The sequence below is a fragment of the Marmota monax genome, unplaced genomic scaffold (genome assembly GCF_021218885.2).
Source record: "Marmota monax isolate L192 unplaced genomic scaffold, Marmota_monax_Labrador192_F-V1.1 WCK01_AAM20220418_F8-fsc00007, whole genome shotgun sequence".
Classification (NCBI taxonomy): Eukaryota; Metazoa; Chordata; class Mammalia; order Rodentia; family Sciuridae; genus Marmota; species Marmota monax.
In genome coordinates, this window is record NW_026692781.1 from 7,345,184 (window position 1) to 7,359,258 (window position 14,075).

General features: G+C 36.5%; 1 protein-coding gene across 3 annotated transcripts in view; it reads left to right on the forward strand.

Annotated features, from left to right (window-relative positions):
* Itga6 (integrin subunit alpha 6) overlaps positions 1-13,421 on the forward strand; it is a 78,871-nt gene extending 65,450 nt beyond the window's left edge. For 2 of the 3 annotated variants that reach the window (XM_058580187.1, XM_046447314.2), the window contains 2 exons: positions 5,275-5,400; positions 11,221-13,421. In XM_058580187.1, the coding sequence (XP_058436170.1) occupies positions 5,275-5,400; positions 11,221-11,382 (288 nt within the window). In that variant the 3' untranslated portion in view covers positions 11,383-13,421. Of the gene's footprint in view, positions 1-5,274; positions 5,401-8,723; positions 8,854-11,220 lie in introns of all 3 variants that reach the window. The other variant, XM_046447315.2, reaches the window with a different exon arrangement.
* The last annotated feature ends 654 nt before the right edge of the window (positions 13,422-14,075 follow it).

Sequence of the window (14,075 nt, forward strand, 5' to 3'; positions counted from 1 at the left end):
ATAAACCAGGGCTGATACAGGTGCACCAGGACGTATGGTTACCTTGGGTTTCAGTTATTTCTGCAAGTTGCTCCAGCCTACCTTTCTGCATCTTGTCATCAATAAGGCATCTTAAAGGACTTTTCAGATAAGCCACACTCCCCCTGAGAATTTTTCATCTGCATCTTTGACCAAGGGCAACTGTTAGTGTCCTGCAACAATCAGCAACTCCAAGAATCACAAGAGTTTAATAACTCTTCCAGTTTTAATAAACTGGAAAAAGGTAAAGACTTTAAGATGGAAGAGACTGACATTAATAAAATGTCCATAATGTACCAGATACTTTATTTGTTTAGACTTCAGAAGAATACCAAGGTAGACATTGTGCTTATTTTACAACAAGGTTGCAGACTCGGAGGATGTAACTTAAGAGTTCTGGATTAAACTCATAAATGATTTCAGGGCTCCTGTCCTTGGACTCTGTAACACTTGGTCACTATTAAGCCCTCAAATCTCAAATTCAGAAAAGAAACAATTGAAGGAAAGTTGTTCCTCCTCTGAGGTCACATGACCAGCAAGTAGAGTGGAGACCAGGTCTCAGGTCTCAAGAGTCTTCAAGGTGATGGAATTGGGGACCTGGTGTCCAGTCTGGATGGTGAGTCATGAGTGAGGAGGAGACTGCCTTGGGAATTTTGTTCTTAGGACTTGGAAGACTCCAATGAGAAGTGGAGTTTTGGCGTGATACTACTTTGTTGAACAATTGGTAGATTTGTAAATGGATTACTAGTCTCTTTTATCTAAAGCCTATTTCTTTTGAAAATTGAGACATTTTTCTCATCTCTAGTCTTCTGATATCTCCCCTATTTTCTGTGATTTCTGAGATACAATAGCTCAGATATCATGCCTATACTTTTCTTTAGTATTTTAAGGTGCAGTTTTGGGGCCTGAAGATTTGAGCTTAATTCAAGTGTCAGACTGTACTTCCTTCTTTATTCCCTTACTTATTATGGGATGCAGTTTCATCTTCATCTTGGTTTCATCTCTCCTTTCTAGTCTGAAGATTATTTTCTTTGGAGATAAGCATAAAAGGTGGTATATTTGGTCTTCTTTTTGACATTAACATCAAAACAATTTCTCACTGCTTTTATTCTAATGCTGTTTTAAAAAGTAATAAGAAAAAGCCTTTTCTTTATTACCCAAAATGTTTCAATAAAACATTTTTATTTTTATATTAGTACTGTCATAACAGAATCAGAGCCAAAATTACACAGTTGAACTAGATAAGATGGTTCCATATTAACAACTAAATTAAGTCCATGCAGTTAAGCACCTGTTAAGGACACATGTGCCTTCTCTGGGCTGCATCCTAGAAGCAAAATTGAATAAGATACAAAGTCAAGGATTTCATGATCCAGATGATCGAACCAGGAGAAAATTGTTGAAGCAGGCCAAGGAAGGAGGGATTGTTTGTTAAGGGTGTGTGTATTTCCACTTCATTCCTAAGGAAGTAGTAGAGAGTATCAGAGCTTCCTGGCTGCCAAATATAACAGAAAATATTATAAGTAAAAGTAAGTACCCCCAGCCAGGCGTGGTGGTACACGCGTATAATCCTGGTGGCTCAGGAGGCTGAGACAGGAGGATTGTGAGTTCAAAGCCAGCCTCAGCAACTTATCAAGGAGCTAAGCAACTTAGCAAGATCCTGTCTCTAAATAAAATATAAAAAAGGGCTAGGGATGTGGGTCAGTGGTTAAGTGCACCTGGGTTCAATCCCTGATACCTAATAATAATAAATAATAATAGTAAGTACTCCATTCTTCATGAGAATGAGATTTCCTTTTCTGCTTTTAAGTTTAGAGAAGACCTTGAGATATATATCTTTTATATATGTATATATATACACATATATTTTTTTTTAGTAGATGGACACAATACCTTTATTTTATTTATTTATTTTATGTGGATCAAACCCAGTGACTCACACATGCTAGGCAAGTACTCTACCACTGAACCACAATCTTAGCCCTGAGATATACCTTTTATAAGATGGGTTCTTATATGAGGAACATTCACTAAGAGTGGATAGTATCTTTAATAGAGAGCCTTATAAAAGATAGAAAATCCCTTCACCAGGTGATTTCTTGTTCTGATGTTCAATAAGAATTGAGAGCATTACATTATAGAGTAATTCAGCAAAAGTATTTTGGCAGTTGGCAAGCTAGTGTAGTCTTTGCACTGCTCACTAATGTGGAATGTAAAGTATCAATAGGGCTTGAGCCCTTTCCCCTTATGGATAAGGTTCACATGTGTAGGTCACCCTAGTGGAAATGCATAACACCGAAGGGGAGAAGTTGTTTTTGGAGACATCACACTCTACAGTAACTTCTACTTGCCTTAAGCTATCCTTGTTCATTAGTAACAATTACAGTGACAAAACAAAATTTCTCAGAGCTGGGGATCATAGCCCATAGTTGGTCTCCCCTTAACTTAGTCCTGCAGCCAGCTCCCCACGTCTTCCCATTCCCAGCTGGGGTGACTATCATGCCAAAAAAATCCCTTCAGTTGACAAAGTAAACAAACGATACCGGGCCTCTCACCTTCCCTGTTCCAAATCACATCTGTCCTTTAAATGTGTAGCTAGCCCAGGTCCTGACTTGAATCTTCACTCTTTGATACCCAGAGAAATGTTTTGTTTTGTTTTTATAATATTTAAAGTCTCTCAGTTCTGGTTGGAATAATGGCTAGACCTGGGCTTAGTGATTCTGCTGGATCTCGGCCCAGGCTACAAAACCAAAAATTATCTTGTTTAACCCTATTGGACAGCAGCCATTGATGGACATGGTTTCTCCCATCCTGGGATGTTTTAAAGGCACTGGTACACAATGTAATTATCATAGGCTGATGCCCTTGCCACAGACCTATCCCCACTATCCACTTCAGATTTATGAGAATTTATTCTTATAAATGAGACTATCCATTGATCATCTTGCCCCAAGGACACACTGTGTCTTCCCTGTGCTAGGTACTTACGGAGCGAGGTTAAATAAGGTCCAGCCTAGGCTGGCGGAAGTCATCGTTTTGTTGTAGTTGGCTTACAGCCTTACCAGTATATTTTACCAATATATACTAAATTAAGTCCATGCAGTTAAGCACCTGTTAAGGACACATCTGCCTTCTCTGTGCTGCATCCTAGAAGCAAAATTGAAAAAGATACAGTCAAGGATTTCATGATCTGGGTGATTAAACCAGGAGAGAATTATTGAAGCAGGCTAAGGAAGGAGGGATTGTTTGTTAGGGGGGTGTGTATTTCCACTTTATTCCTAAGGAAGTAGGTAGAGAATATCAAAGCTTCCTGGCTGCCAAATATAACAGAAAATATGATAAGTAAAAGTAAGTACCCCCATTTCTTCTTTCTTCCCTGTATTGATGCCCCTGACCTGGACCCAGCAATCTCAAAAAAGGGTTGTTTGGGCTTAAAGCCGGACACCTATGAGATGAGGGGAGGGGACATAAGAGCCATGATGTGACCTTGGATCTGGAAGCTTGGGGGAAAATTCATTCAGGGCACACCAGGAAAAATGGCAGCTCGTGAATGTGTTATGCCTATTGTAGACTGTTGACTGCAAACTCCTGTAACCTCCTGTTTAACCTCCTGTTTAACCTGATGTAACCTCCTGTTTATTAAGTGCTTAAAAGCAGTTCTACTTTTTTACTTATTTTCTGTAAGTCACATGAGGTTGATGAACTGTTTTCTAGTAGAAGTGGGAAAAGAAGTACTTTAATGAAGAGGTTTTAAAAAATGAGTTATAGTACACTATAGAAATATTGTAGCCCAGTGTAGACATAATTACACGTTCAAGCAGTATTCAGGGTTGAAGCCTGTGTCTTTCAAGTTAAGTACTCCCTGGAGTTTTGTTTACCCTTTGCTTTATAGTCTCTTAGTTTGGAAACTTTTAAGCCAGCAGCTCTCTAATCATTGTAGCAATCACAGTCTTTTCTAGGCTTTGAAAAATCGTGCTTGGCATCACAAAAATCCGTTTGGATTCGACTGGACTTCCTTTAGACAGAGTGGACAAATGTGAATGAGCGCATCTGAGTGGTTGCAAAATTGCCAAAAACAACTCTTTAGGTTTCTGGATAAACACTATGTTTATTTTTATAAGTGTTTGCCAACTCTCAAATGTTCGGAGATTAAGCCAGGTATGGTGACGCAGCCCTCAGTAAACTAAGGCAGGAGGATTGTAAATGCAAGACCAGCCTCAGCAACTTAGTGAGACCCTGTCTCAAAATAAAATATAAAAAGGTCTGAGGATGTAGCTCAGTGGTAGAGCTCCCCTGGGTTCAATCCACAGTACTACCAAAAAACGAAAAAGAAATAAAAAGTTGAGTTTAAACTGCTTCAGAATGAATCTAGGGTCTAGCTTGTTCACACAGTTTTGTAGCCATTTCAGGAAATCGTATTGTTTATAAGGCCTTTCATTTCAATATCATAGGAAAAAGATAAAATGCTGTCTATTATTCATGCAGTTCCATCTCTATTTGTATTTTATATCTTTAAAATCTGAGGCTTGTATGTTAATTGTGTGAAAACTGGCCCTTTTATTTTCCTTGCCAAAAGGTAACTAAAAGAAAGTGTGAACCTGCTCACCTGTAATTCAAGGGATTTGGGAGGCCAAGACAATTCAAAGCCAACCTCAGCAATTTATCGAGGTTTCAAAATAAAAAATTCAAAAAGGGCTGGGAATGTGGCTCAGGGGTTAAGCATCCCAGGGTTCAGTCTTGGGTACTTAAAAAAAAAATGTGATCTTTTTCAAAAGGGTACCAAGTTAAGATCTGGAGATGTAGCTCAGTGTCAGAGTACTTGCCTAGCAAATGGAAGGTTCTGTACCTAGCCAGACCAAAAAAAAAAAAAAAGATACTAGGTTGTATAGTTGAAAGAAGATTGGCTGTTTATTGATAATTGTTAAAACAGGGCAATGAATACATGATGGTTCATTTTAGTTTCTCTACCTTTGCTTAAAAAAACATTTTTTAAAAAAGATAAGTTGGCAAAGAAATAACTACTTTGTTAGAGCATAGCCCAGCCTTTTCCAGTCCCTGGGAAAAGATCTTCAGGGAATATCTCTTGGAGCACTGTGATTCCACTACATTAAGAAAAAGGATCTTCACCAGAAAGTCAACTTATCTGTCCATAGACTGTTGTTCAAAATATGTTCAGAATCAGAAGTAGAACTATAGACCCCTGGCATTAACCCACACCCCAATTTACAGCAGTTTGCTTTCTTTTATACACTGTAGGTTCGTGTGACTGTGTTTCCCTCAAAAACTGCAGCTCAGTACTCCGGAGTACCTTGGTGGATCATTCTCGTTGCTATTCTTGCTGGGATTTTGATGCTTGCTCTATTAGTGTTTTTACTATGGAAGGTAAGTCATATCTAGCATTTGAGTTTCATGATACAAACTATTTCACATTTTAAAAAGGGTGAATTAATATCAGAGTATGGCTTATTTTTCTCTTTCATTGCTTCCTTTTTTCCCAACATTTTATGATGAAATTTTTCCAACATATAGTAAATTTGAGAGGATTTTACAATGACTAGCACACAAGAAGATTCTCAAATAATACATTTTGTTGTCTCATGCATATAATTTAGCATATTTGGCAAATAACAAATTTAAATTTTACTACTTTAGCATTTTCTTTACATAAAATCAAAGTCTGGATCTAAGATAAATTATTGGATATAAGATTAATCTGATTTTGTATTCCAGCTAGTTTCAACTTTTATTTAAAAAAAAAAAAAAAAAAATTCAAGGCAGCCATTGGCGTTGGTTACATTTGCAGCTAGAGTACAAATAGAAAACATGAAATGAATGCATTGTAATGTCATGTGTAGCTAATAAAAAAATTAAATTAAATTTAAAAAAAAGAAAACATGAAATGAATGAATAGCACCATCTCAAAGGGGTTCATCATAGCCTACATCAAACATAAGCGAGGTCTGGGCTCAATGTGATGCTCATTAGAATTTGGTCTCTTGACTATATATGATACATATGATATCGTCCCTCTTTCTCCCCACCAATAAACAATCTATATCATGAAAAGGGCATATGACTTGGATACAAACCAACCTATAGATTTTGTATTATTCCCAGTGAATATCAAAGGTCTCTAGTACCTTATCTGTGATTCCAGGAAAGGTTTTTAAGGATTGATTTACCAGAAAACCTGACATGATATGAAGAAAAGCCATGTATAGTCTTTGTCCTTTATTCATCAGTTTTACTGCAGAAATATTAATATTTTTATTACAGTGGCATTATGTATGCAGCATAGTGCATTTCTAAAATGCCCCATATTCTGGATTCCTAAACACATCTGGTCTGGAGAGTTTTGGCTGAACTAATCACCTTCTAGAATCAAAGGGTTCCTTTTCCTTTCCTTGACTCAAAAATATAAATGGACAAGGTTTCAAGGATTTGTTTACTTTCAAATGTCAGGCATCTCTCTTTTGCTCTATTCTTCCAAGTAACTTCCTGGTTCAGCCTAAGATAATTTTCTAAGGTGCTCTTAACATGTGATTGATGCCACTTATCAGTTCATACCAAGACTCCTATTCATGGGACTTTAGCTAGTTTTATCCCTGATGTTTACCTCAGGCAGTATGTTTCTCTAGCACGCATAGCCAGCCCATGTAGGAGTTGCCATGACAATTATTATTATCTCAGAAACTAAATTTGGGGTTTGGTGTGGGCTTATGTTTTTTTTTTTTGAGGAGGTCACAAGGACAATCTTCAGAGCAGATCTTATTGGCAGTCTTTAATCCTCACTGAGACAAAGCAGTGGGTTGAGGGTTAAGAGACCATGCTCTGTGATTATAATCCTGGGCAAATAATTTCACCTCTCTGGAGCTCTGATTTGCCTCAGCTGTTTAATAAGCAGATTGGACTTTGGTGATTTCATTGGGTTTTTTTGTTTGTTTGTTTGTTTGTTTTGTTTTTTGTTTTAAGCTCTGAAGTATCCAGACCCTCAAGAGGACTCTATCAGATAATTTCTCTAATCCCCACATGAAAGTAATTCTTATTACTTTATATTCTTTCTGAAACTAAATTATTTATTTTTAAGGCCATAGAATATTATGGTCCGAAAAGATTCTGGTTCAGTGGTCTTTAAATTTGAGTTTTGTACCTCTGCATGGGTGGCACAACTAAACTAAGCAGATAGAGACCTCTACTTTAAACAGAGAAGTTCTACTTTTATCTGCTTTGCCTAGGATTTTGCTAGAATGTAAAAGTCTTCAGCTGATCCATTCACTTTCATTTTTTAGATCAGGGATATTAAGAATGTTGCTGCTGGCTGTGGTGGCATATACCTATAATCCCAGAGACTCGGGAGGCCACAGTGGGAGGATCACAAGTTTAAGGCCAGCCTCGGAAACTTAATGAGACACTGTCTCAAATTTAAATAAAAATAAAAAGCACTGGGGAAGTAGCTAAGTGGTAAAGTATCCCTGGATTCAATCCAATCCCCAGATACCTTCTCTCCCCACCCCCACCCCCCACCCCACCCCCGCACTTCCGCCAAAAAATATGTTGATATGTTGGAGGCAGGACCCAGGACTCTTGGATCCTGGTTCATTCTTCCTACTCGTTATCTATCTACTAGTACTTATTGAAAGTTGGCTGGGTGTGTTCACTGTCTATTGCATTGGATGTCATAGATAAATCTCAAGTAGTCTAGTTCAACAGTGCCCAACACATCTTTCTTTAGTAATGGAAATGTTCTGGAATGACACTGTCCAGTATGGTAGACAAGAGTCACATGTGGCCATTGACACTTGTAATATGGCTATTGTGACAGAATTACTGAATGTTAAATTTGAATAGTTACATGTAGTTAGTAGCTGTCATATCATGCAAAATGGATCTAGATTTTTACTTTCACTAGTTGGCAGAATTTTCCAGGAAAGATTTGTTCAGCCAAGTTTATTCCAAAGAGCAGTTCCATGACCTTATGAACTAGATAAAAATAAACAGAAAAAGTTCTCCATTCTTGAATGAAGGAAATTATAGTAGAAAGTGGAATTATACTTTTATACTTATTTAGAGTGTCCTAACCTGAGGAACACAGATTCCTACCATTTAAGGGTTATGTGGTGGTTCAGAATTTGGGAAAATGATAGCAATCATGCTTTCATGACAGTGTATTCGAATTTGTATTGCGATTCACCCCACAGATCCAAAGGTCTTAAGTAAATGGAATTTGTTCCGTAAAATTTACTGCAAAAGGCAGAAAAGTAGTATGTCTATATTTTATTTGGATTTGTGCTAAGTTTTACTTAGGGAATTTAGTTTCTAACCTTTGTCTCAATAGACTGTAAAAGTCACTCTTTTGCCCTTTTGGATTCTATTCTGTGAGAAGAAATCAGCCAAAACTACAATCAAACATGCATAGATTTTTCCTTTTTAGAATGATTTTTGTCCTTAGGATTTTGTCTACAAATAAAAAAAAAATTAGTGGATTAGCATCTCCATGTAACCATTTGACCAGAGACCCTCAATAATAGCATGTGTTGAACGCTGTCCCAGGATAATATATGCAGTGGCAGCTCACTTCTGGTTGACCAGGTCTCTGGCAAGGGGCCATAAATAGAAAGCAGGTTAAAATCTGAGATGTTCTTTTGTTTAGCTCTTCTCTTATCCACAAAGCTGTAAAATTGACTAAATACCTTGCTTCCTTATAGTGTGGTTTCTTCAAGAGAAATAAGAAAGATCATTATGATGCCACATATCACAAGGCTGAGATCCATGCTCAGCCGTCTGATAAAGAGAGGCTTACTTCTGATGCATAGTATTGATCTACTTCTGTAATTGGTAATTGATCAATGTTTTTTAATTGCTAGCTGTGGGACCTGCTTATGGTTGTGGTGGCTAACTTTAAGAGCGACAGCTTGCTATGTGTTCCATTAACAGATGTTTCCAAATGTCCACACTGGCTTGCCTTGCTTGGATTTATTTTATTTATGTCACTTGAAAATACACAGGTTTGTTTTTTGTTTGTTTGTTTCAATGCACAAAGAATCTTTTTTTGCAGGTGAGTTATTTTGTGTTCTTGTTAAACATCACCCACAGCAATGAAGAAAATCGCAACCTTTGCACACATAAAAGGAGGTTTTAGACCTCCATAGTAGCCCAGTTTGCCCCGTGCTGTTAATCCAGTGTGTAGCATCCCACTCGGAATTTCAAAGGTGCATAAGAAATCTCTCAGATTTCTTGTTCATTTTGGAATTTCCCAGGGATAGAAGCTTGTGTTGACTGCCTAATTAACCTGTTGCATGTTGGAAACTTTGTGTTTCTATTGACAAAGAGGTTTCCTCTTTTTGTTCTCCTTGCTATGAAATGATGGGGCAGGCTTGGAATGCTTTTTATGGTTGCTTGGAAATCATTTTATGCTACCTAAGCATGCAACTTCCTTTCCCTGCATATCTCCTTCAGGCCAAAGACCATTACAACAAAGAGTGACTGTCAGCCTTATGGGCTTTATGATCAACTTCAGAAAAATAGTCATCTGCCAAAGTAACTTTCTATATACAAAATTCCAGTACAAAAAAGTTCTGGGTAGTTTTTATTTCATTATGTTGTAATGGAGTTTGACCATGTTTCATGCTTATAGAGATTTTATTCTGCCTTGAGTCTCAGTTAATTTTAATTCATGTTTTGCTTCTCTGGTTTGAAAAGCCATGGAAGGAGGAATTTTGGGTGATTCCTTTTTCCATTTCTATGGACACAAAAAGAAAGAATGATTCCTGAATTCCTTCATGTGGCACTGTCACAATGAATTTCCAGCATTGCTCTTTTGACTTTACGTTTTATCCTTAATTTACTTTTTAAAAATGGAATAGGCAACAGTTTCATTTTGTGATAAATATACTGACTTTTTTTTGCACAGAATACTAAACAAGTCCATGTAGAAATGACTAGAATAAAACCTCATGGTTCATAGGCATATGATTTTGTCTTGCCCTGACATTTTTATAATATAACATTCTTCAACATAAATGTTCTATTCCTGTTGCCATCATGTAATAAACACATTAATCAACCATTCTAAGTTATCTTCTTCATCCTTCTAAGCTGCATTTTTAACTTGAAAACATACCTTCAAAAAAACCCCCACATTTTTATGCATTAAAAATTCAATCTGATTCAAAAATATTCAGGTATATTCTCCACATACTTTGGATCAGAATGAATTTTTTAAAGTGAATAAAATATCTATTCATTACCAATTTGAATGTAAATGCTGTCTTTTTGAAAAAGAAGAAGAAAAATTAGGGAATGCTCCAAAATTCAAACTCCATTACTTTTCTTAAGTCCTGTGTGGTACACGATTGATTTTATTGCAGTACACTATTACTTCATGATTTACTGTGGTAACATCTTAATTGGAAACAACAGCAAATCCAGGTGATATAAAATACCTTCTAGCTAATGAGAAATGTGATGTGTACTGAAGCCTCAGTGGACAGGAAAAGACTCTTAAATTGACCCATTGGAACACAATATTTTCAAATTTGTAAAGTATTTGTGACCTGGTTTCCACCTAACTAGTGGGAGAAGGGCATGAAATAATTTTTGTTTTATGTCTATTAAAAATCACTCTAAAAAATTGTTTTTCAAGTCATTTAGTAATCTGAAATTTGGATATTTTACAAATATCATGATTTTTTTTTTTTTTTAATAGAAGCATGCTTTCACAAACTCTTAAATTGTTAGTCAAGAGATAACTTACAGCTGGGTGCACTGGCGCACACCTCTAATCCTAGCAACTCAGGAGGCTGAGGCAGGAGGATCGAAAGTTCAAGGCCTGTCTGGGCAATTTATCGATACACTATCTCAAAAATTTTTTTTTAAAGGCTGGGGATATTGCTCAGGGGTAAAGCACCCTTGGGTTCAATTCCCAGTATGGAGGAAAGGAAAAAAAACCTACATTGTTGTACAATGAAAAGACCAGATAAAAAATGGACTTTTCTTTGAGTTTTAGGGCTGTTCTCTTATTTCCACTGGCTGCTATTTCTTTTCAACCTACCAGTGCTTTCTTGAAAGAAGATAGTGTCTTTTTTTCCCCTTAATCCAAAGGTAGATACAGATGAACAGAAAGCTTAGGCCATTCCAATTTGATGTAGTTGGTTTTCTTGAGACTAATTAATTTGTGTCTGTTTTTCTCTCCTCCTTCTCCAGTGTGGATTCTTTAAGCGCTCTAGGTACGATGATAGCGTTCCCCGATACCATGCTGTAAGGATCCGTAAAGAAGAGCGAGAGATCAAAGATGAAAAATACAATGATAACCTTGAAAAAAAACAGTGGGTCACAAAGTGGAATGAAAATGAAAGTTATTCCTAGGGGACCAGAAAAGCTTCACAGTACCCAAAATGCTTTTTGGTTTATTTGTTGTTTTTTTTTTTTCCCAACTCAAATACAAATGGATTTAAGAGCCTGTTCAGTACCTGAGGATTAATTTCAGACTGACTACACACAGTACGAACCTACAGTTTTCACTGTGGATATTGTTACACAGCCTAAAGCTTCTGTTTTGCACAGCCAAATTTAAGACTATTGAAATGGATCTTTCTTTAACTGCCTTAATTTAACTTTCTGGGTTGCCTTTGTTTTTGGTGTGACTGACCCACACGCTCTGGGGACGGGCCTGCCCAGGTGCACTCAGGCAACATCCTCCTGGTAGCACCCACATTCACCTGCGCTAACAGAATGGCCGTCCTAGCCTGCTGCTGTGAGTATCCTTCCTGTAGGATCAGAGGACCTGCAAGTTAAGTGTCCTGCAGCACAAGACTCTGCCATCAAGGCAGCTGTGTCTCAGTTTCAAGTGCTGTCTAAAGTTAAGTGTGCAATAGAAGGTGATGTTGCCATCCTACTCTCTCTGTCCATTCCCTAGATGTGACGCCTTGCTCACACCAAGTGCACACAGGTTCCCTTCTCCCTTTTCACTAAAACACACAGGTGCAACAGACTTGAATGCTAGTGATACTTGTTTGTATGTGATATTTATTTTTTTCTTTAAACCATTTTGTTATTGACTAACAAGCCAAAGATCCTTCAGGTTGATTTAAACAATCAGAATTGGAACATGGGAGATCATTGATTGACCCAAGTTATTTCTTGCAAAAAGAAAATAATCCTTTATAAAATATACCAGAGAGTTGTTTTAATAACTTATCTGTAAATTATGACATCTCCTTCATGACAGCTTCTCCCCCCCAACACAAAAAGTTTAAGAAAAAACAATCAAGATGTTTGATGTAACAAAGATGTTTAATTCTTACCTGACACCTGATATTATTATTATTTTTAGTTTAGAGCCCTGTGTGATATTTCTGAATTTAGTGCTATAACTTTCAGGAACTTTGTGGAGAAAATGAGTTTGTTCATTGAACTCTAGGGCTTGTTTACTCACTGCTGCAAATACTGTATATTCAGGACTTGAACTAATCGGTGAGTGCCTATGGTGGATCCAGACCGATCCAGTGTAAGACTACTGAATGAGTATCTGCTACCCAAATGGTGACCCAGTCAGATGGAACATCATGGCTGTAAGCTTTTTAAATGTTATTGGAACCATTTAATTAGTGAGTCGGTGTTCTATATTTCGTGTCCTTCCCTATCAAAATTTCCAAGATGACTTTGGAACTATTTTAAGAAGATCTTCAGATTGTTTAATTGTAAAAGCTGGCTGGGGTGGGAAGGAAAGACAGCAATGACTCTAGACATTCAATAGAGATTGAATATATATGAAAGTGGAATTTTAAACAAAATTCTCTGCTTTAAAATGTTAAAGTTATATGGGGAGCAAGAGCAAACAGGTGCTAATTCATTTGGCGATAGCATAAGCAGTGTTTCAATCTTTTAAGAGAACAAAATACAGCTATATATGCCATTGTTGCTTTGGAGTTTTAATTTTTTTTTCATAAATATTGTACCCTGAAGATACTAAGAACTTTATTCTGGTTGTACTTGGAATTTTCATTCATAAAAATTTTATAAATGATGTTTTATTTACAAAAATTTCTCTAAAACAGATCATAACAGTGTTTTAAGTCTCAGTTTCTTATTTGGATAACATGGAGCCTAATAGACACATTGGCTTTATAGGATATTAATCCAATATTTTGACGGTGTTTTTAAACATTGTTATGAAAATGAATGTCCTAAAAAGAAGGGTGGGAGGGTAGTTCAAAAACAAAACAAGAATGTTTGTGGTGTTTAAATTTATAGTTGTTAAAAATGTCATCTCAAGTCAAGTCACTGGTCTGTTTGCATTTGATACGTTTTTATACTAACTATCATTGTAAAATTATTTCATGATTAGAAAATACCTGTGGATATTTGTATAAAAGTGTGAAATAAATTTTTTATGAAAATGTTCATTCCTTAGTGACACAACATTATATTGTGAAACAACTTCATAAATGACAATTTGAATTCCCTTTCTTATTTCATCAAGCCAAACTAAAGTTTTTGATATTTATTCTTAAGAGCCTAAATAATCCCAGATCAGCCAAAGATACTAGTACCCAAAGGAGTGCAATGTAAATTTGATTGAGGGTTTGTTTTTTTTTAAATCCTCTTGAAACTGTTTTTGATGTTTTAAATTTCCTTTTTTTTTTTTTTTTTAATAAGTTACAGAAAATGGCCTTATAGTGGTTTGTTCAAGATACCTATAAATGGCAAGTTTGCATTGATTGATCTGCTTCAAAGGCTATGGCTGTGAAGGATAAGGTATTACTCAGTAATGAGACCATGGCATAAAAAATAAAAGTTCTTATGGCTTGAGTCACTTGCTTTCTAGAATGCATGTGGGATGTGGCATGTCATTATATTAGTCACCAGAACTGGTTTGGCAAAATAGTCAGAAAATATGTTCTTTGCCCGAGCATTTAATTTAGAGGACTTCCATAAAATTGCTTACAATTTTTAGGGATAGGACCAAGCCTTTTACTTAAATGAAAACATCTTAATGAGACACTAACCTATGAAAGGATGTTGTGGAGGACCAAGTTGGAATGAGAGTTTAGTTTTAA